Source organism: Serinus canaria, chromosome 5 (genome assembly GCF_022539315.1).
Source record: "Serinus canaria isolate serCan28SL12 chromosome 5, serCan2020, whole genome shotgun sequence".
NCBI classification, from domain to species: Eukaryota; Metazoa; Chordata; class Aves; order Passeriformes; family Fringillidae; genus Serinus; species Serinus canaria.
Window position 1 is genome coordinate 220715 of NC_066319.1, and position 24404 is coordinate 245118.

Below are 24404 nucleotides of genomic sequence, written 5' to 3' on the forward strand. Positions count from 1 at the left end.
CCCCAAATCGGGGTGGGGGGGGCAAAGCTTTGCCCGTGGCAGAAGAAAAGTTTTTTTCTGCGCCTTTGGAGCATGCTCCGACGGAACCGCTTCCGCCCCCCTCGCTGCTCTCAGGGGGGAGGTGAGTTGCCTCCGACACCCGAGCCGGAGCCACAGGCCCCGCCTCAGCCCGCCCCGCAGGAGGTGCCAGTCCCCGCGGCCCCTCCTGCAGCCCTGCCTCAGCCCGGAGCGGATCCATTGCCTCCAGCAGGGTTTGTCGACGCTCCCGTGGCTTCGCCCGAGTTGCTAGGCGACGCACTCAACAGTGATCACCAAGAGCCCACGCCCCTGCCGCCCCCCGCGGCTGTCTCGCCACCTTCCCTGTCCGCTCCGCTAGCTTTGCTGTCTGCACCTGCGCTGCAGCTTCCGGTACCCGGAGAAGACGCAGCTGTTGTCCCCAGTCCGGTGGCGAATGCGCTCCCTCCGGCTTTGCAGCCTCCACTGACCCCCGCAGCGGACTTGCCTTTGGCTGCCGCGCCGGTGGAGGGGGCTGAGGTTTAGAGTCACCAAGCGGAACCATCATCGGAGACGCCCGCGGCGGCCACCGCCACGCCTGCGCTCAGCTGGATTCCCCCCCGAGCTTTTCGGGCTGTCCCGGGGCTGCCCCTGCAGGGGGAGCTGGGACAGGGGAAGGGGATTCCAGCCTGCCCCTCTGTTGGGGGGGTGTGATTGCGGGGTCAGCCTGTCTGCTTGCCTTCAAACTCAGTGTTTTTCGCGGGTCGACCCGGGTTTGGTTCGGGGGTTCCCGCTGGGGGTTGGAATGCCTGACTCCCCCTGCGCGCCCCAGCGGCTCTCGGGAGGTGGCTCCTGAGCCTTCTGCCTCTGGTCCCCAGCCCGCAGGGGGTGGTACCGAGGGGCAGAAAGAGGGATCATCTTTTGCATTTGCGTTGCAGAGGCAGGAGAAACAGTGGAAAGTGAGCATCGCTCATCTGCTGTGGGGACAAAGCACCCCCAGATCTGGGGTGTTGATCCCTGGGAAAGCTTTTCTTCCCCAGCTGCTGGTCTGCACCAGTTCAGCAGGGATGAAGCGGTCGGTCACTCGTGCTGCCCTAGCATCGGCAGCTGTGTGCCAGGTTGAAAGAACACAGAGCCTGCTCCACCGGGCCAGGTCTGGGCCGTTTGGTTCAGTTCCCTGGGCCAGGGCCTCCGGCCGGCCAGCTCCTGTTGGGTTTGGGGGCTTTGTTTCCCCCGTCAGGACCGGGGCCGCCGTTCTGTGAGCCAGGTCTGGGGTCCCTGTTCCTTCCATGGGGTGCAGGGCCCCCCGCAGGGGTCTCAGTGGCCCTCTCTGCTGCTGCTCTTTCAAAAATAAAAATTTAAAAAAAAAAAAATTAAATAAAAAGAGTTGAAAGAGCTAGCAGCTCAAAAATTTTTGCAAGCCTGTTTCAGGACAAAAAGGGACTTTCAGCAATTTCAAACAGGAACATCTTCAGTTTGGACTTTTTCCTGAAACTCAGCTGTTTGGACTTGAAGCAATGAACTTTCTTTGTACTGTTTTTGTATTTTTTTCTATCTTAAGATTGTTTTGGTGATGTGATGGAATTTGGTGTTTTGCAGGTGAAGAATTTCCCTGATGGTTCCACACCAGCATTTGACTGATGTTTTGATTGGCAACACTAAGCCTCTCAGGTGCTTGTTCTTTCCTCTGCTTGGCCCAGCAGATGAAATTGCAAACACTTTTCTTTTTAATTTATTTAAAATAAAAAGGGTGAGATGTCACCGACATGTTTTTTGAAAAATCCTTTCCTTAGGAATTTTTCCCCTCCTGAGAAACTGAGAGGCCTCAGGAACAAACTGTAAACAATTCTTATCTGCTGCTGTGGAATGCAACAGGGGGAATCTGTGATTGGCCTCATCAGGCTGTTTCCAATTAAGAGCCAATCACAGTTCACCTGTCCGGCAAGTCTCGGTCTGAGAGAAGACTTTGTTATTCATTCCTTTTCTATTCTTAGCTTAGCCTTGTAGTGAAATCCTTTCCTCTATTCTTTTAGTATAGTTTTAATATATTATCTATCATATAATAATAAATCAAGCCTTCTTATACATGGAGTCAACTTTCTCGTCTCTTCCCTCATCCTGTGACCCTTGTGGACAAGACCACAGTCTTTATTTCCCCATTTCTGAAACATCTGATTTTCTTCAGTCTTAGAAAAACATGCTTTGTTTCTCAGATTAATGACAGTATCCAAATATGACCTCGTATTTATTAACATGAAACAGAATTATTTGGGGTCGATGTTAAAGACATGAGCAGTGAAGCCAGTAGAAAGAAATCTTCTATCCCAGTTTATCCCAGCTCACTTTCAGACAATAATCCCCACAGGTTTAGGAGTGCAATAGTGAAGCCACTTACCACATTCATGAGGTGAACCTGGCCTATATTATACTGATTTCATGACTGATTCACTTTAATGCTACTGGCACCAATTAGCTTCACTTTTGTGCTATTCACAAGCAATGCTGACTACCTATATTAGCAGTAATATAATAATTACTTAAGTAATTAAGTACCAGTAAAAGAATTTATATGGTTGATTTGTATGGATGATTTAGCTGGGCTTTTTCAGTTATCTGAAGGAGTTCCATAACACTAAAGGGCAACAGGGAGCAGTAATTTGAATTAAACATTTAAGTCACGGTATATTATCTATACCTAGCACAAGGAATCAGCTGTTCGTACAGTGGGCATTCAAGCACAGATGATTTAATATTTATCTGCTGGTTTAGACCAATACATTAATTCATTCTTTGACCTTTTTCAAGAGAGAAAAGGATAGAAAAGGAGAAAAGCATCAGAATATTTTGTACAAAAACCTTACTCTCCTCTATTCGGTTTAAGATTTCCAGTTTCACCTGAAAAATAAGTATAAAAGGACTAATCAAAATTCTCTCATCCTCTCCATCACCTTACTCCTCCAGATTTTCTGAGACAGTATCCATCTGTTAAGCTTTCTTACATTTACACACATATGAAAACTCACTTGTTTTGAAAAACTCCTCTTAGAGTATTGCTATATAGTTCAGATAGTAAACTCAACAATTTAACTTAACTTTGTTCTTACAAAATCTTTAAATAGAAGAACTTCAACTGTGAGGCAGCACTTCACTCAAGCTTGTCCATTATGCAGAATCATAACACACCTGCTTGCATCAGAGTAAACTATTACCTGAGGCTTTGATACCACAGATCTGCTGCAGTTTCTTGGTTTTATTATGTATCAACAGTTTTGGTTGCTTTATAGTTTGTGTTTAGTATAACAAATCACATGACACACTGCTTTGAAGTCTGAAAGTGAATAATTTAAAATACTGCCACTATCATTCAGCTGAAGTTTACACAAGGCAAAACACATTGATCAATTTAGCCTAGAAAAAAGAGTTTTGGCTCAATCAAAAAAAAAAAAGGTGGAAGTACAATGCAAGTATTTAACAAAGCTATAAAATAAAAAGCTTCTATTTTCATTCAAATATATAAAAAGAACTTACTTGGATTTAGCCAACATGGAGGGATATTTCAATAAACTATTTTTCAGATTCCAATTAACTAGAAATGCCCTTTTTACAAAGTGGGAACATCTGGTTTACTGGATCATTTTCTCCCCAGTTAATTAAAGTAGCAAAAATCACAGTAATTGTAACTATTTCAACTTCATTTAAGTGTCACTACTGTTCTGATCTGTAAATTAAACTTTTATTATTTTTTCACCTCATACACAGAAACAAATATTTCTAAAGAGTGAATTGAAACCATTCTCAAAACAGGAGCAAATTTTAGATTCATATAGTCACTGTATCCTAATTTAGTAGTATATTTTCTTCGTTTTCCACCATATACAGGTAAAAAGTTCAAGATAGTAAATAATATACTCTACCTAGGTGAATTTAGAGGTTAATGAGAACCACACATAGGTAAAACATATATGTTGTAACCATTCATTTCACCTTCAGTTCACCACTGACAACGCTCCCCAAAACTAGCCTAACAGCAAGGCTTAAAGCCTGACAAAAATATCTACAGGTGTTTACATTTTCATGGATTTTAAGAAAATTCCATTCACTTGTTAAAATATTTGCAGCTTAAACTGTGCAACAGCTAAATACAAGTACATTCAAACCACTATGAAAGGCTCTAATTTGTTTATACACTAAAGGTCTGCCTAGGAGAGAGCATGTACCTAAGACATGTAATTAATTACTTCACTCTACCACCTGCTCAGGGTTCAGCCAGTGTCAGCTCAGATTTCTATGTATTCAGTAACTTTCTATAACATTGTCCAGCAGCTCTCAAACCCATATAATCTTAAAAAATCCTGAAGACCTCTGATAAGGATGTCCACAGCTCATTTCTGGGAGAACTGCTCGCTATTGCTTGTTCTCAATTCAGGACAAATTGGGTTTTTTGCAAAAATCACAAAAAAGTGATGCTTTATACGTTCATATGGTATCTTAGAGCCCAAAAATGCCAGTATGGATTGTCATATATATACATATATTTATGTGTGTGTATATATATATCAAACATACAGATATGTATACATGCATTTGCACTACTACTCTCTACGCTCATAAGAAAAATCAGCTAGGAACAGAGTAAGAAGAGTAGAAAGACACTTAAAATGCAAAAAACACACTGGTTGCCAGAGGTGTGTCAAGGAAAACCAGTTTTATGTACCTCTTCATGCTTTTAAGACAACTTTCAGAGTTAATAATGGATTAATTCAGGGCTATTAAATCATGATGTAACAAAAGTAGCCATGGAAACAATTTGAAGAACTAGGGCTGGAATTCTGACAGAGGTCAAGTCTGATCTGTTAACTTCTTCAGCATGGCAACTACCTGAAACTGAAAAATCTACATGAACAGCTTTTCTGTTCTATCTCTGAGAAGAATGGTTCTTTCTAATAAAAGAAAACTTTCTTCCAATATAATTTATTGATGATCTTGATTGATTGATCATCTTCATACAATGCTAATAGGTTGAAAAATTACTGGTTGATTGATGAAATCCACTTCATTTGTTTAGATTACTGATTCTCCCAAACACTGTTACCATGAACTTGGCATTAACATCTTCAGTAATACTCACACCAAAGGATGCCAACCATTTAAGTGGTGAGTGTCCACATCCACAGCTTATGGTTCATCTTACACCTTAAGTATTTCCTGGAAATAAATACATCTCTGATGCTAACTATATGTGGATTTATTCACATGAACAAAAGTAGGATACTTAAATAATGCTTGCTTTGTTTCAGGATGTTGAAAAATCAAAGCTGGGACTTCAGTAAGTTTATAGACTTCTTAAGTTGCTTGGAATTAGCTGTGAAGTGGTTTTAAATAGTACTAGACCCATTTTTTACATTCTAAAAACATACTCTGATTAAGAATTAGCTAAGGTGTGCTTTATATGAAATTTTCAAAGAACACGTCTAAGTTAGACTTCATTATTTTGTGTTTGTAGGAATGGATAAACCATAAACAGATTTACTAGAATCATCCTTTCAATTGCTTAATTTCAAAAACAGATTGATGATTTTAAATGTATATTGGTTTAGCATTCTTCTTGTGCAAATAACATAGGAAAGAAAATTTGGGACATATTTGCATATGCAAAAGTATCTCCAAACTACCCTGGTCATCAAAGACAACACGACAGGCTGCCATAATTACTCACGCTATCGCACTTCTGAGAGACTACACTGCTGGGAAGAACAAAGCTTTTTTCTGTGGAGACAAAGACTTCCAGAAATATCTGACCTTCCTAATTAAACTGCAGTTCAACCTTTTAGGATTTACTAATTTAGCAATTACTTTAGCTTCTTCACAGAGGTTTTTTTTTTCCATTTATAGTCTACTCAGACTTCTAGAGTAAGCATGAAAAATGCATTTGTATATATTATGAAAAACATATCTGACTTCAGGAAAGGAGTGGGTTAGGTGATATGCAAAATTTTTAAAGAAAGTCTGTTCAATATTACCATATGAGGGAGCAGCAATGGAGGATGTTTGGAGACAGGAGGAGGCTTTTTAATATTTAATCTCTTCTAATTTGCTCTTGAGGTCTAATAGGGATGTCTTAAGAAGCACACTAACACAACCACTGAAGATTTTTCTTTACATGTTTCTTTTCAAATATTTTCATCTTTACATTGAAATTACTTGCTGCTTAGCCTGAATTTCCTGAAATATTTTCTGAGTTTTTGGCTTTTTTTTTTGGTTTTTTTTTTTTTTTTCTAAATAAAACCTCACAGGACATGAGAGCCAAGCACTATAAGCACAAGCATGAAATCAACTTTTGTTGCACTTTACCACATCCTGCCATTCTGGGATAATGATTTGATATGTTATCATTGCTTTTAGGCTTTATTCACTTCTGTGTTATTAGACATTTCTGGACTACCAGAAAAAGGCAGTAAATTAGGCTATTGTATAGATAGCATTTCTTCATAGTTCCTGTATCCACAGTGATAATAATGCAAACCTTTTTTAAAAAATTATTTCTTTACCTTCCCAGACAGCAAAATGCAATACCTAGATAAAAAATTTACAGGATCAAAGAGAGTAACAGTGATGTAGTGAATGAAAGGAAATGGAAGAGCAATTTCTCAAATATTCCTATCTTGCTACAATGCATGCAATAGCAATAGGTAAAGAATTGGCTGCTACTGATTTTGCCACTTCTCTGGGAAAACGTTGCCTTCCACTCAAGATAAAGTCTGTTTAAGCTTGCTTCCTTTTCCTAAGGAAACTAGAGCATTTCAAGTATCAGCCTTCCACTCAGGGACCTTCTCATTTTCTACATTTCCCTTGCAAAGCAGATACTACTCATTTTTGCTCAACAGACACTTGTTGGCCTCATTTTTCCTTGTGAGACCCCTTGGCAGAACGACATACATGAAGTGGTACTTTCTGTGCAATTTCAAGAGCAGCTGATGATGAGAAGCTGGCAGAGATGGATAATGATGACAGCTTTTCCATGGGTCTGAGCGACTCACAATTTTTCAGTATGAAATCTGTGGATTCTGAAATATACCAACCTACACTAGAGGAAACTATCAGTTATAAATCATAATCATGCAAACAAGAACAGTAGATGAATACACGGGCATGTGGTTTCTATAAGAAACTTCTGATTTTTCAAAGCTTTAAAACGTAACAAGAAGAATCAGATTTATGGAGGTATCATGCATGTAAGCTGAAAAACTAAGCAATTTCTGAAAAGAAAAAAAAAAAGCATATTGGCTTTCATCATGTCAGTAAGACATGTTCACTACTGCTGAAGTATCCAAGCATCTTAAGGCAGAGAAAGATAGTGGCACCAAGAAGTAATTGCAAATACATTTTTTTGCAATTTTCCCCATAATCTCTCAAGAATACAACAACCCTTCCAAAACAAGCAAAATTTAGAAACATCAAAAAGAAGAGAAGAAGAATATGCTTTTATCCTTATACTCCTGGTCAATGCAATGTTTCTCATTCTCATTATCTGGTCAGACTGAGGAGACTTTTTATGGTGACAGATCAGTTTACACTTCAAATATGTGAGATACTTACCAGCTGTAAAGCTGTACTGCAGTATTCTGTGTTTTCCAGCAGTCTCAGAAAGAATAAGCCCTCTTTTGCTAGTTTTATATGAACCTAGGGAAGAAATTTCCCTAAGGCTTTTTAAACTAATTGCCACAAAGACTTCTATCATAATCCAAAGGCAAAACCTTTCTAAGACTAAATTACTTTCTAAGACTAATCTAAATTCCCCTTGCATTTTTCCTGTGGAAGCAGGCAAAGATAAAGGGAAGGAGAATCCTGCTTGGTTGCTTCAGGTGCTGGCTTTGGCTGGGATAGAGTTAATTTTCTTCACAATAACTGATATGGGGCTGTGTTTTGAATTTTGGGTTTAACCCAGCTGGGGTTAAACCAAGACACCTCATTTGCAAAAACAGTCCTTCTAAATGCAGATGGAAGTTTCCAGTGTAGTTGCTGTGATAAAAGGAACTGTCAAAGTTAAAAGCCAGAGGCACCATGAGAAGAGTGTTTTTAAACTCTGAACCAATTTGTTCAGTAGGTTGGAACATACAAAGACTGTGACATAAAAAGTGTATTTTTGTTTAAACTTAATACAAATATAAAACTCCTTCTTAAACTTTGAAACTAAGTTAGCTTGCAGGCTGACTAGGAACTTCATAACCATCCCGAATGCAGGGCTTGGAAAAAATACAACCAGTGGTTATTTTATATTTCACATGGAAATAAAAATGAAGTATTTTGCTTTAGTGCAGTCTGTTACTAGACAGACAGTACAACATCTGCTACTAGATTGTTTGGGCAGCAGCACTACCTGTTATTAAAACTATTTAGTGCTCAGTAACATGATCTAAATTCTACAGACTCCACATTGCTTTTCTGCCTTTTCAGCCACAATTAACATAAAAGGCTTTGTCTACTTAATCAACAAAATCAAACAAGAACATCCATTATTATCTGTCTTTGTTCAGCTAGTCTTGCAGAAACAATCAAATCTTTGAATACAAGTTCTCACTGCAACAGTTTAGATTAAAATGTAGCCAGTAAAGGTTATATATATGACATATATAAGTATATGTCATCCCTGAAGTTTCATTTTCATGTCACAGATTTCCAGTCTGTAAATACAATTTCCTGCAAGTCTATTTAAAAATTATTACAAAGCTACTACTATAAAAGATTTTTCTAAAAGCTTCCTATGAAATGAAGCCTTAGAGGACACATCTACCTGTGTTCCAGCATACTGCAGTAATAAGGATGAGTGTGACAAGCATTAGAGCTGTTGCAGGCTCGTGAAGGATGCATTCAATGCCAAAATCACAAAGTGCCACAGGTACCATCCCTGAAACAACTCTGGAATGGTCTCCTGAAGAAAATAGAACAGGTGCTGTGAGTGCAGCAGAGAAGCTTACAGTAATTCAAGTATTACTAGAGATTACTAGAGTAATACAGGATTACTGATGCCTACAGTAAAAAAAAACCCTGTGCTGCAGAATTCACTATTTCCACAGTGTGAAGAAGAAAATTATTCAGAACTTCTTGAGGTTAAGTCACTTGTCATATGTATGCAAGCAGTTAGGCTTAATGGAAAGGAGAATTAAGGGCCTCCTAGTTGAAAGCATGACTAAAAAAAAATATACATTTTGTGAACAAAAAATCCATCATAATTCTTTGACATTATAGTGGACTAACTGCTGGAGAAAATACATTGTGAGGAATGGTATAATTATGCAATTTCTAAGCAAGATAGCATGCCAGATTTATCTGGTGAAATGAGATAGCTTTTCCAGTTCTTTAGTTGAGGTTCCTGACAATGCTGCTGCACATGAGACAGAGTAGAAATTTTCCAGGTTCCAGGGTAGAAATCCATTTTGATTTAGGTTAAATGTACATCTTTTAGTTAAGCCTTGGAATCTTAGCTGTTTAGTCTGAGCTCAGAGAAATTGCTTCAGTGAAAGACAGAGATAAGGAGGGAAGACAGGTCAACTTGGCCTAGAATTCTTTCTGATAACAAAAGAACTAGCACTAAATGTCACCCGAAGTCTGTAAGTTGAATATGTATGAACCTATTGTGAAATTGTATGCATATGTATTTGGGGAGAAAGCTAAAGAGGGGACCTGAAGATCCCAGAAGTACGCATGCCTTTTAAGAGGAGTAATCCCACATGCGTCCAGCACTGCAATAAACATACTGGCTTTACAACTTTTACGAAGTTGTGGAGTTTTTGATTTTCTCCGCAAAACACACTCACCTATACAAAAGTGAGTTTTATCTTTCATTCATTGTATCTAGGGATCATTTTATACTGCTTAGAAGAAGGACCTTATACTCTATCTAGATCATTCTTGATTGACCATCTGCTACATGAACATACTTCTACACTCTGAGAATTTCTGAGGCTTCCCAGACATGAATTCCACTCCATGTTCAGAATCCTATATCCTAAATTCTGTGCAATATTAATTTATTGAAAAAAAGCTACTACCTCTTAGATGAGTCAATAAAACACATAAGAATCCTTGATTTTATATAATTTTGCTTGATTTTAGTACAGAGAATTCCATTCACTGATTCTGTCACTCAAACTGTAATATTGTTACTAACACCCTCCAAAATCACCAGGATGAATAAAATCCTCTAACACTGTCTTCTTAATGTTAGTAAGCAAGGCAAAATTATAGTGTCCAAATAAAAATTTATACACAACTTTTTAACCTATTTATACATTTTTAGCAAATAAAGAAATTTGTGTTCATTAGTTCTAAATTACATCATTCTCTTTCATTAACTAATATTCTAGGCTGTATTGCTTATTTAGTTCTCTTAGAACGTCCTAATTAGTCCATATTTTTAACATCTCTTTCCTCCAGCACACACACTTCTGGTTTCTGCAAAATGACCTTGTGATCCAAAATCCTGCACTCCTTGTATCCAATTTCAACAATACATCTCTCTTCTCCCAGGCTTTCTTCATTGAAGCATATCAAGTTCAGTTTAGCAAAAGTAATTTCAGTTTAACAAAACTAATTTCAGTAATTTAATGCAGTTCTTTTCCCATAATAGCAGCTCATGATAATTTTGCTAAATGCTACCTAAAAGTGATTTAAGACTTAACACACTGCTTATGATTAATTAAAACAATTAATTAAAAGTTATTTAAAACTATTAACTAAAATTATTTTAGAAGTTTTATCATTTCCAACAGTTTGGGAGCCACCTAAATTTCCTACCGTGAGATGCCTGTTTACTTATGCTGTAACATACCCTGTTTTAAAAATTGCATTTCAAAAATATTTAAGCACATTCTGACAGTTGATACAATTTAATAGAATTTTGTGTTCATTACCTTTAAAGAAGATTTAGTTCGAGGTTCTGTTTTCTGCCTGGTGAGCTTATTTTGAATAAGCAATGACTGATCTGTACGAGCATCATAATTCCCATGTTCTGAATCATCTGTGTATGTATCTTTGTCCTTGCCTACATCTGAAGGAAAACCAGAAGAATACAATGGGCTCATTTTAGATTATAATGGATAGAAAAAAACCAGCATTATTACAGCACAGTTGAATATTCATTTTATGCATACACTTTTTAATAACGCACTTATTTTCCTGATGAAGCTTTATACTTGAAATGTTACAATGTTCATCTTAAATTAGAAGTGACTGCTATTTTTAGTAGAAGGTCAATGGAAATGGTTTTCTTATTAGCCTTCAAATAAACAAGTTCAAAACCTCCTTTACAGTAATTCTAAAAAAATAAACAAAGTAATATGAATACTCAACTGCTTGACTCACAGTTGTTGAGGCCCAGGATTCTTTCACCAAACAGGCAGCACAGCCTGCAGACCAGAGTAAAATCTCATGTTTTAAATCTAAACAAGCAACTGAAATGCCCAGTTCCCCTACAGACATACAGATATACAACTGGAAAATTTGCACAGTAAGACATTGCAGTAAGTGCCTCAGAAGACATTTTAAATAGGTGTACCTGATGATGGTAGGAGGTCTTCATGGAGGAAACATTCACTTTCTCACTGGATTAGGTTTTAATTTCTCAGCTGAAGTTTTAATGAACACTTAGGTGAGTACCATAAGAGAGCTGCAGGAAACTGAGGACCTCCCTCAGAGATCACCCATATTGTCCATTAAAGAATCATGACAATTCTTGCCCTACACAACCAGCAGGAGTAAAATGAAGTGCAATGCGTGTGCAGTGCTGGACTGTAAAGTTTTAATCAATACTGGAAAATGACTAGTCTTGAAAAAATATATGAAAGATTAAAAAGATGGAATAATCATTGCCACACAATTTTATCTTGGACAAATCGGAAAAAGAAACATATTCAGACAAAAAATTTACCCACAAATCCTGAGTCAAGTTTCCCATCCCAGCTTTCACATCAACATGGGAAAAGTCAGGTGGACTAGGAACAGCATTTAGCTCAGGGTTATTCGAAACCCTAAATAGAAGCCAAGAAAAAAGTTGTGGTTGCTGTGGTAACCACAATCTTGAATTTCATGGATTTTAAATTCATAAATGTTCATCTGCAACATTTAAGTATTTTTCATTAAGTTGTTCTGTTAAATACTCTAAACTAAGTACTACAGAAATTTTAAAAATAAACAAATAACCACAATTATCTCACACACCGTAAATAATTTGCATATTAAAATATTAAAAAACAGAACATTTACTGAGCACTATTTTTTCCTCAATTTAGTTACTACGCTAAGGATTATACAAAATGTACTCTTGATAATTTCTAACACTGATATTAACCATGGTAAATCTGTGATGGGATTCCTTAATGTACAAAACAGCTCATTTTAATTGTCAATGTACCTAATTCAGGGGTTTTATTTATTTTAAACAATGATGTAACTTGATATACAACTTACTTACTGCTCAACAAAAATGAATGTAGTTAAAAGAAGGCTTCAGGTAGATATATAAAGTAGGAAATAGTACTTAGCAACTCTACAGATTTGACTTATGTTTAGGTTTGAGCTCTTAGCTTTAGGATCCAGTAGAATGAAAAGACAGGCCTATGAAACTTAAACTAGGTCATTTAAGCTGAAAGAAAGGCTATACTTATATTAAGTCTATTTCTATGAGGGAAGTTTTAGAGGATTAGATATTATGAGTACACCTAGCCCTAAAAAAAAAAAAAACTTTTGCAACTTTTTAAATTTAAGTAATTTAAAGTTATGAAAAAGTTTTCCCTCTGTGCTCAACACACTTCACCTGCTAAACATTTTTATGCTTTCAGGGACACACATTTCAAATTGCAGCATCTCCCTTCTGTAAAAAAATCTTTCACCCAGAAACATCTGCTATTTTGCCAGAAGTGTAGTCAAAATTTGTTTTAAGCAAAACAAAAACCCAAAACAACCCTTAAGATTAAAGAAATTTATAAAGAACCATTTTCTAAAATTCAAAGATACTTCCTATTCTTTCAGCAGTTGATGATTTATTTTATACATAAAAGCACTCTGCCACTGTGTAATGATAGTAATACAGTAAAAAGGGAAATATTATTTATTACTTGAACAAGCCCCCTGAGGCTGTAAGCTGCTGGTCCCTGCTCCACCATGGACCTCCACAGGCTCCAGGGGCACAGCTTGCCTCACCAGGGTCTTCACCACAGGCTGCAAGAGAATCTGTTCTAGCTGAACCCTTGTGTATTTTTTTCTCCCTTCTCAAATCTGTTACTCCAGAGGCACTTCCACGGCCACTGGTAAGTTCAGCCTTGCCAAGCAGCAGGTTTACCTTGGAGCTGCTGCCATTGGCTCCACCAGACACAGGGAAAACTTCCAGCAGCTTCTCAGAGAAGCTGGCCCTGCAGTTCCACCAGCCACCTAACACTGACCACACAGACCCAACATAGCTGCTCAGGTACAACAGTCTCACCGACACAAACACAATGTGCATGACCTGTTACAAGACCTCTCTGTGCGAGTTTCCAGAGTACCTACTAACAGCAGAAAGATTTAAACATCCATCTTTTTACAAAGACTTCCATCTCAAAGACTATGTTCAGGTGCTGTCCTCACAAGCAGAGGCTAACGCCAGGGCAGCCGAAGCAGCTCTGGGCTGGGCTCCAGAGCAGCCAGTTCTCTCCCCAGCAGTCACCCCAGCTCCGTCCTTTACCTGCCCAATTCCTGGGCTCTCTCCCCCTCAGAGAGAAACTCTGGGACAAGACAAGTGCAACAAGGTGCCCTCCTCCCCTGAGCCTTGGCCACTTTGGTTTTCCTAAGTACTCAGTTGTTAATGTGTCCTAGCAACTTACGGGAAAAAAAATCTATAAGTAAAAAGGAGCAAAAGGAAAGAAACCTAGCCCCCAACAATCACAAAAGCTAATCAACGCTTCCTGACATATAACTTGGTGACACTTAACACATGACAGTAAGATTTGCCCTATAAGGTCACTTACATGATAAAACATTGAAGATAACTTCATTTCTAGAAATCCTTTACACAATAATGCAGAAGCATTTAGTTTAGGAATAGATAGCTAAGTCCACATTTTGAATCATTCTTTTTGGGTCTTCTTAACTGCTTGGCCGTCTTTCTTATCTGCTTGGCTATCTTATTATCATAGTTTTCTGAAAGGCCAAAATTTCAATTTTATGACAGGGGATAAAAAGCACTTGTTCTGATTTCTCTGTATCCTGCAATCCAGCAATATATTTTCAATTTACACAGTAGCGTATGGTAGCAAATGTTTTTCAATTGAAATGTGGCATAGTTATGAAAAGAAAAATTAATATAAATATTCCTACATAGTTTCTGTTTTACAAACTTTGATATGACAACTCTACTCAATCCTTTGAGCCTTTACACATTTAAGGATAGGCTTTGCAAAGGTTTACAAAGAAAGAGATTATTGGTCAAGTAAAGTATCCCCTTTCGTCCTAATTTAATTCCTACCTAGGAAAATCATGAAGAAGAACATCATTAGGCACCTAGATAAATGACACTGTGATGGATTTAGGTCTTATTTTATTTTGCTGTGCACCTGGAACACTGTATTATATAGATAACATAGAAAATTTTTCACCTACCTGTGTATGTATATTTAGATATGAACAGCCATCATACCTACCAGAACAACGTTGGAGCCACAACCTACAGTAAAGGAAGCCTCAAGCATCTGCTGCATATTTCTCTTCAGCCCAACCTTTTATGTGTTCCTGTTGATGCCCTGCACATGCGTACCCTCTGCTCCCTGTGTGATTGCTGAGCACCCTTGAGCACTCTATGGCTCCTTAGCTTCAATAGCATTCACCTGTCCTGCACAGCTGGAGCCAATTAGGGATGAGGTTCAACCCCACTCCCAATTACCACAAACTCTGTGCCTACACATTTCAGACAAAGACTTTTCTCAATGTAGAATTTTTTATGAACTTTCAGACAGTGGTAACTGTTACGCAGAATATTTCTAATTTTTTTAAAAGGGAGCCAGTCATATATTATTGCTCTTTAGAGGAGTTAAAATGGTGTACAAAACTGCTAGAGGCAGATTAAATGCCTATAGCCCATTAATATTTTGAACTGCATATTAAGTCCAAAGACTAATCCTTATTATGTTCCCACAAGCACTGAACAGATTACGTAACTTCTTCATTCATACTGCCAGCTCTCCAGGCATGAACCAGCTCCAACATGGGAGCTGGACAGCTCTGGGTATAGGACAAATTGTTCTCATGCATCTTTTCAGCCACCTCACCACACAACCAGAACAGACATGACAGCCCTTATTTAGGTAGGCACTGACCACAAACTTAGGATAAAATTATTCTAGAAGGCATAATGGAAACACCACATTTCTGCTGAAGCAGAAACTGAACCTGGTTTCCTTGAATCATATCTTCTGTGATCTTTCAGTCCCTCTTTTTATATAAACATTGTATGTACTGCACAAGGTTATACATATATATTTGCCCATTTCAATTTATCATAACATCACAAAATTGACTTACAAACACTTCAATAATTTAGCATTGAAAAGTAGCTTTCATCATGCAGCTATTATGATTCTTTGTTGGATTGTTAATTTTGGTTCAGCTCTTCATTTGTCGCTTCACTGTATTGCAGCATAGCATATAAACATGTTGGTTTTTATATATAAACTCTGTAGTAATATGATTCAGGATACATTCAAAATAAAGGGTATCTGTCCCAACAAAATTGTTAATTATCTAGGAAGGCTTTCACGTTCTGCTAAAAAAGATGAGTTATTATGCACAAATCCTCATAAATAATCTAAGTTAGGGGGAAAAAAAACAGAACTGAAAAATCAATAAATTAGTTAGTGATGTTTTACTTGCTACTGAGTGTTACTTTTGTTCTTACTTCAACCCAGTAATCTCCACCTTCTGTGGAGATTACTGGGTTGAAGTAAGAACAGAGGTGGGAGGGGAGTGAGTGAGTCAGAAAGAGGGGCATTCCATTATGCCTGAAACCTCAAAGTTCACGTTGTATGTCACAGAAGCTCAATATATATCACCTGGATTCAATGTACTACTTCCTAAAACTAAAAACACTACTTACCACCTAAAACTGGCAGAGGAAAAATAACACAAATCCATCATGTCCTGATCCTATTTATCCATGTGTAATTAACAAAGGTGTAATACGTTGTCTTTTTACTTCATGAATCCATTAACATCATTAACTAAGCTTGTCTGACAGCCTCAGCTATAGCCAACTGAAATAAAAGAGAAGATTTCCACTGAAGGCCTTTATTTGATGCCTGGTAATCTCCTTTGCTCAAGATAATTTTGTCTACAAACAACTCAGGAAGAGAAGAAAGCCATTTGGCCTACGTTTCTACAACACTGCCTAATTAAAAATTCACCACATTCACTTAATTCCGCTTTCTTTCATGTTCTCAGGAGAGCAGTTTGAAAATATTCACTAAGATGACGATACCCATTAAACAGCCTTCTTTTCAAACTCCATGAAACTGCCAGTGTACCTACAAAAGCACTGTTTTAACCTATCTGGTAATCAAAGCTGAAGCTGCAATATTCCTTTTTCAGGTTTATTTTTTACTTCCCCTCCCCATCTACATCCAGACTCAGGATAAAATTGAAAATTTTAGACTTGGAGACAAATTCTTACAGACATAAACACAACACTTAAGGACCAACAAACTGTATTTTGAAGGTATACTGGCCATTTTGTTACATGCACCTTTTAACCGTCCCTTATTTCTCTTCATGAATCTAACAGATAATGCTGATATAAAAATAAGGCAATTCTTATTACTGAACTTGGGCAGTACTGTTTTAAATACTGTTTTCTTTCCTGCTTGTAACTGACTAACCTAATCAGTTACATTTCTATAATTTCTATAACTGTGAATAACTTCACGGATTTCACTTATCTAATTTGGGATTGACTCAACATGGGCAAATTCATTTATCAAGTTAGTAAAGAGCAACTATTTAAATACTTTTTCTTCCACGAGCATAGCTGTAGCCAGAAGAGAAGAAACATCCACACCAAAATTTAACACAATTTTGAACTGAAAAGAATCAATCTATCTTCTCCTGAGTTGCTGAGCCCTCCATGTATCTTTTCAGGTTAAAACTAAGTAATGGGAATGAAAACCAGCATCATTTATTATGAGAAAGAATTACTGCTGACATATATAAATACAAAACAATATCAGCATGAGTATGTGTAAGCAATTCACATACATAATAAAATAGAGCAGGATAATAAAAAAAATTTTTAAAAAAGAAGGAAATTATAACAGAAAATCTCCTAGTATCCATGCTTGCCAACCAATTACACTAGGAAAGGGCAGAAGCTTTAGCTGGAACCTTACCATGACTTGATTTTCTTATATAATCTTCATGCCAAATGTGGTCTGTGCCATGATTTTGGAATATCTGGTTTTGGAGAAGTATCAATTTCACTATTTCTAGTAGTTACCTACTCAGGAAACCTTGAGAAGCCCTCTTATCTATCATATACTTTAGGCATGAAGAAAAGTCAATGCTAAATTATGTGAGTGGTGAGTGGACCAAGCTTTCTGAAAGAAGATATCTTTCATTCAGCATGAAGATATGGTTTCTAGTTTGATGTTCATCAACTGAGCAAAACCAGCTTTCATAGTAGTTGTGCAAGGTGCAGAAATATCTTTGTGTGTGTAGGGGTAAAACGGATGGCAACCACCTCATCTTGGAACTTGTAAATTACTACCCCGTGTGTATTTACAGATTCAATATGCAGTAACAAGGATAAGATTATTCTAAGGATAACTTTTTTCCTACTTACACTGCCTTAATTACAATGTCAAAATGGTAGCAAAGCAGTACAAAATGGCTATTTTCTCCATTACTTTTTTTTGCTTCCCAAATTGTAACTCTTTTTGTATGTAAACGTCTAAAATATCTAAAAAAACCCCCAACAATGGAACTGCAGCCATGATAATAGTGAATGACATGACTATGTAGGAAAAATAAGAGAATAATAACAACTTTAAAGGAATTTCAAGTACATTGTTCAAAATTATTGTTTTATGAAGAATTGTTATGGGAAAAGGATACACTTAATATATGACACTTCTGTCTTCAGTCCCTACTTTTAGTCTAAAAGGTGAGACAGTATCAGGAAATTTATGACAGCACACATTTCTTTAGTCACCCTTAGTCTCCTCTTTCAAAAAAAATTGAAGTTCAGGGCAAGTATGGCCTTTCCACACTTAAATACTGCGAGTGTAATCAAAGAATCTGTAATTTGCCATTATTTCAGTTCAGACAACAACTTACCTAAAAATGGATCACTGTATTCTGTATTAGACAGCTTAAGCAAGTTGCTTTCCAAAGTCTCCATCACTTTAGCTGAAAGAAATGCAATATCTGTATCAGCATTCACTTGTATTTTCTAAGTACAAAAAAAAACTTTACTAAATGTAAAATACACTTTTCAGAGCTGTCAGTAACTCAAATAAAAAAACTTTGGACTGAATTTTGAAGTGCACGTTCTATAAAGAAAAAAAAGAGCAAGATCACTTTAATGAAAACTTTCTGTCTATTCCTAAGAGAAGTTTAACTCAATAAAATAATTCACTAGAACAATAATTAGTGCCTAATGTCTGTCAACACTAAGGAAAGACTTATCAAAATCTACTGCCAGATGAGTTAATTTATTCCACAATGCTTCACATACATCTGGGAACAGAGGATGGCAAGAGCTGGCAACAGGTGACACACAGTGACTGGGATTCCGACTATCTAGTTTCCCTGATAAGGCATGTGTATCTGTTAAATTAGAAATCCTAAAATAAAAGTAGTTCCTTATTCCACACGAGCTAAAATTTGGAGGGATTTTCTCTGCTCCTTTTCATTCTTTCCATACCACTCTTCCCTGATTCTACTGCTCGTGAATGAATGCATCTCCTCCTACGTGTTCATATATACTTTTTTTGCCTAAAGCCTAATATTTATTCTTTTTCCTCTAGAACAGACTACAGAAATCTTCATACTTTTCTCCAGCATAAATGAGCAAGTCTTTCTTGTCTTATTACCAGTGAGAAGGAAATAATGTCATCATTGAGAAAAATAAAAATTAGTTTAAAACTCTCTTCATTATAAAGATTCACTCAAGAACCTTTTAATGTAGTATGTGTAGGTGTTTTCTGCAAAAACATTTCTTCAACAAACCATGGATATCTAAATAAATGAGAGTTTATCAGAGCTGGAGCAAACTCCTGAAAGAGAAAAACCTCCTACCTTGTTCTGACACAACATCCACTGCAGCTGCCGACGTCCCTGCACTCAAAGGCTGGGGCTGGAGCTGTGGCTGCACATGGTTTGGCTGCAGAAATGATGAATGCTTGCTCAGGCTTTGGGGATGTGTTTGGCTCTGGGCAAGGCATGGCATAGATCTTCTAGAAGGTTTTAACGGGTGCTCTTTCACTGTCTCGCTCTTGCTTGTATTCATACCTGAAGTAGCCAAAAGAAAAGTAGCATAATAAGCTCTAGCATAGTAGGCCATGACAAAGAAAGATGACTAATTACGAATCCACTTAATAAGCCACTCCTCAACTAAACAAAAATGCTGTGCTAAAAGGTTTGAAGTTATTAAAAAAACAATGTAATGAACTAAAATACAGATGCTAATAGTATTCCATTCTGCAAATTATTTACATTTTCCTTTCAAAGCTACAAAAATTTCCCCTTCACCATAAATTAATGTTCTTAACCCTTTGACCTGTTGGGCAACCTTTGTGAAAAAACACTGTAGAACTGTGGTGGTGTTTGAGGGTCCCCAGGACAAGGGAAGAGATAAGAATCTTGACTCCATGTTTCAGAAGGCTAATTTTTTATTTTATTATATGATATTGTATTCTATTAAAAGAAAATTATATACTAAAACTATACTAAAGAAAGAGAAAGCATACATCAGAAGCTAGAAAGGAATGAATAATAAAATGTTGTGACTGCTCACAGTCTTGACACAGCTGGCTGTCATTGGTCCTCAAGTAAAAACAATTCACATGCTGGGTAAACAATTCTCCAAATCACATTCCAAAGTAGCAAAACACAGAGAAGCTGAAGCTTCCCAGCTTCTCAGGAGAAAAGATCCTAGTAAAAGGATTTTTTAGAAAATATATCTGTGACATAGAACAACAAACAAATGCGGCAAAAAAGAACCCAAACATTCCAGGGTCATTTAGAAGAAAGGAGCTGTGACAATGATTTGTCTTTTAAGAGTTGCTTCTGAGAGACCCAGAAATTAAGTAGTTTTCCTAAATTTACATGGAAGAAAAACTCATACACTTCCTGATTCAATACAGAGCAATGACACACACAGTCCTTGTAAAAGTTAATACAACACTGAGCAAAATCAAAGTCCAGTAGCGTAGTTAGTCTCTTTCACAGTACTCTTTCTCTGCTTGACAGAACAATTTACTTTATAGACAAGTAAGCTTCTGTTGCCTCAGAAGATACCAGAGGTATTTAAGTATGTGCAGAAAGAACTCTGCTTCTTAATAAAACGGCTGCTGTGTGCCAGCAGAGAACACAGCAGGCACTGGCCCTTGACAATGTTTTGTTCAGAGCAAAACAATGCCACACATGTCTGTTGTGCTACCTGGAAGGTTTCTAGGGAGTCCCCTTTATAGCTCCTAAATGGACATTTATTAGAGAAAAATCTGAAGCAGTTAGACACAGCAATGGTAATATAGAATAATATACAAAGACATATACTTTGTAATTGTTCTGATAGTTTCAGTGATCGATTTCTTAAGCAGGGAAAGGCTGCCAGTAACTATGGACCGCACTGCATAATTATTAGAGTTGCCAAAGAGATATGTTTCCTTCATCTACACTGGAGTCAGTATGTGTGGCAAGATGAATCACTATTACCAAAGAAATTTATGATAATGCAAATAACACATACTGACACTCAATTTTAACCCAAATTTAAGTGATACATATAAAAAAACAGAATGTAATTATTTTATGACATAATGCTTCAATTCAAAAGAAAATTATTTCCTTTTACTCTCTATTACTATATATTCCCCTGTGTCATTTCAAAAAGATTCCTTAATATCATGCTGCTTCTGCTTGAAGAAAGTGAATCACAGCAAAGTAATTTCATAGCAGATTTGCTCTTATGTTATTGGTATGAACCACCTTAAAATTTGGAAAAGTTAATTCATACTCTGGTACTGTGTCAGAGTCCAGTTGTGTGATATGCTAATTTTGATGGCACTTGCTGCTTCATGCAAATGCTTACCCAGCACAAATAGCATCTGGCTAACATCATCAACTGGATCACTAAATTGATTTACTGAAATTATTTCCATTCCTTCCTCTCTTTTCCATAGAGTAGTTTTCTAGACTATATATTTCCAGCTAGAACTTCGTTACACAGTCCTTGCCTATTCAGGGATCTTTTCATCAGCAATAGTAGACATGTATACACCTAGCAGAAAAAGCCCAATACACTTGTTTTTCTACAACAATTCACTTATTCTTCTTTCCCTACATAATATTCCTCTGGCAGCTAGCATGAGCATGGGAACAATTATAGCATGAGTGTAGAAATTCCTCATGTCATCAAAAAAGGTAAATAATGTTTATGGTTTAATTAGACGCCGCTTTTTTTATTTTAGCACTTCTGCCTTGGAAAGTCTTCTTTCCACTGGGATGCTGGGGATTTCCTGTTACAGAGGCAAATCTCTACATGGCTCAAAGCCAGAAAAGAGAGCTGAACTACAGCTGTAGAGCCAAACAGAGAGCTGTACTACTCACAGCTTTCTGATAGGTCAGGAAGGAAAGACAGAGCTAGATTAGGATAAGTTTTTCTGGTTTTTAAGTTAGTATGCATAATTTAATTGCATGCTCAATATTATGCCAATCTAGAAAGACTCTAAATAAAGCAACCTCTCAGAGGCCTTCAGGTTTTGGCCATTAGAAACATAAAGGAAAAATTTTGCTATGCCTCATTCCATGAAATACAAATTCAGATGATCATTTTAGTACTGTTAAGAAAAAAAATTGTCTTTCATTTGCTCCTTATTTTAGATGAGGAAAGTCTGGCAGGAAGTCCCTAATTATTGTTAACTCAATGCTGGAAGCAAGGCTGGATCAGTGCTAACGTCATAAAGAGCAGCCCAGTAACTATTTCCCATTTAACCCAGCATAAGTCTTAGCATCAAAAAGGAGTAGCTTCTATAGAAGCGAAATCATAACACCAGCTTTTGGCCAGTTAACAAGGTACACATCATGGGTGCCGTGCTGCTTGAGGCTTTGCCCTGAACAACGGTTAGGCACTGATCTGCTGACAAAAACAGAAGTCACTTATTTTGGTCACTGCATTTTCAGTCATAACCAACACTGATCTATATATTCCCAGTTAGATCTGAAAAAACACCCCTAACTCTCCTCCCTCCCCTCCAACCCTATCACCAGATTTCATTTACAGAGACAAACCTACTTGGGGTTTAGAACAAATGCCAAGCTCTTGGTCCTATTATTCAATTCCAGTAAGGGTGATTATATTCAGCTGAAAACCTGATGCTAGCAAAACTTCAGTGGAGAATTGCAGAAGGTACTCAGGACAATGACCTGGCTAAGGCTTACAGTATTTCCATGGGAAAAGGGCTGCAGTGAAAGAGAATAAAAAACTGAATTTGTGCCAGAAGATTTTGGGGGGGGGGGGGGGGGGGGGATAGTATTTTCCCTGTCACAGGGTTATTTGAAATGCTTAAGTTATATTTTTAAGTCTTGAAAAACTTCTGCAGAAAAAGTGCATGCATTTTACTACTACTTGCAAAACACTGCCTTTAGGGTTTCAAGCATCTGAAGCCTGAAAGGGATCATAATCTCTGGCATTACTAATGGCTACACCAATCAAGCACCTCATTAAAAGATTTATTTCTCCTAATTATTAATTTCACTGATTTAAAAGTTTCTGCTTTTTTCACAGCCATCTCATTACTGAAAAACACAGCACACCAGATGGTTAAAAATGTTTACTGAACAAACAAGCTATCCTAAGGAGCCTCAGCCATATAAGACGTCAGTTTTTCTCAACCAGAGCCTCTATTCAGTATAGGCAACACTACTTTTGTTGTGTGGGAATAGCTTTGAACGAAACAAGGAACAGCAATTCCTTCAAATACTGCAAAACAAACTGTGTTTATGTTCCAGCAGATAGATTGTAGCTCCATCTGGACCAAGATAAAAACCTAGACTATTCTAAATCTTCACATGATGAAGCAAGCTCAGAATCCTAAGACCAGTATCTTGAAATTTCCTTATTTAACAGGTCTACTTTTCACTGTGAAACTCCAGTGTAACTCCCAAGCTTTTTAAAATGGAAGCTTTAAAATTGATCCCTTTGTCACATAAAGTCAACTCGTACCAAAATTAAAGTAACAATATCTAGAAGCGGAGCTATTATACATTTCTCTCCTAAATGCTTTTGGGTGAGACACAGATCTTCACACCTGAGGTTACAGACAAGGGTAAGGAAGAGGCACATGGTATGCTGATGTAAGACCCAGAAGAACTGATGAGTTGGGATACCTAGAGGAACAGAGAATGCTCCTTAACCCCAGCTGCCAGTTTGTCATGGGACAGCCAGTTTTTTTCTCACACATTTGTTTGCTCACACTGAAACAACCAGAGATGTGATTTTGTTGCCCATAGCCATGTAGGAGAGTCACATTGATTTTGGCAGTTTGCGGCTGTACAACTATTGCTTACCTGAGAACTCCTCTGCACATCCTTAGAGCTCTCAATCCTGAAGAGCTGAGCATTTTTTTCATGTCTGAACTGCAGTGCAGTTTCCTGGTAGCTTTAAGTGACTGCTGAGAATCAGTATGTGACAAAGGCTGCTTGGAGGAAGGAGCAGGATAAAATGGAAAGGCTGTTAGAAAGACAGCTTTTTTTCCACCTCCTTCAGCAATCTTTGTACCAAACTCAAGTCAGCTACTTGAACATTAGGCCCACGTAGGCAGCTCAATGCTGTTGAGGCGTACAGAGCTATTTTAAAAAACTGTAATTTTACAGTTTTCCTAAATTACAGGGAGAAAGTTGAGATTATTACTAAAGTACTTAAAAACTCTAAAGGTTAAATACCTGAAAAAAAGTTACCCATGCTCTTTCAAAACTTATTATTTAAAGAGAAAATGATATCCTTTCAACAAACACAATTAAGCAAAATGTACAGAACTATGTAACTCTTCTATGTTCATCTTTCCACCTGATTAAGATCTCAATATTACTGGGAGATATTTTTCTTTGCATGCATAATGCATAAATGTTCTATAACTTAATGAAGTTACAAAATTGCTCATACAGAACATAAT

The 24404-nt window shown here is 37.4% G+C and overlaps 1 protein-coding gene across 1 annotated transcript in view; it reads right to left on the reverse strand.

Moving 5' to 3' along the window:
- Positions 1–24404, reverse strand: part of ANO3 (anoctamin 3) — an 89935-nt gene that overhangs the window by 53830 nt on the left and 11701 nt on the right. Inside the window, exons 2-4 of the mRNA XM_050975589.1 lie at positions 19309–19521; positions 18346–18417; positions 10905–11041 (exon numbers count right to left, since the gene is read on the reverse strand). Coding sequence (XP_050831546.1) covers positions 10905–11041; positions 18346–18417; positions 19309–19521 — 422 coding nt within the window. The remainder of the gene's footprint in view (positions 1–10904; positions 11042–18345; positions 18418–19308; positions 19522–24404) is intronic.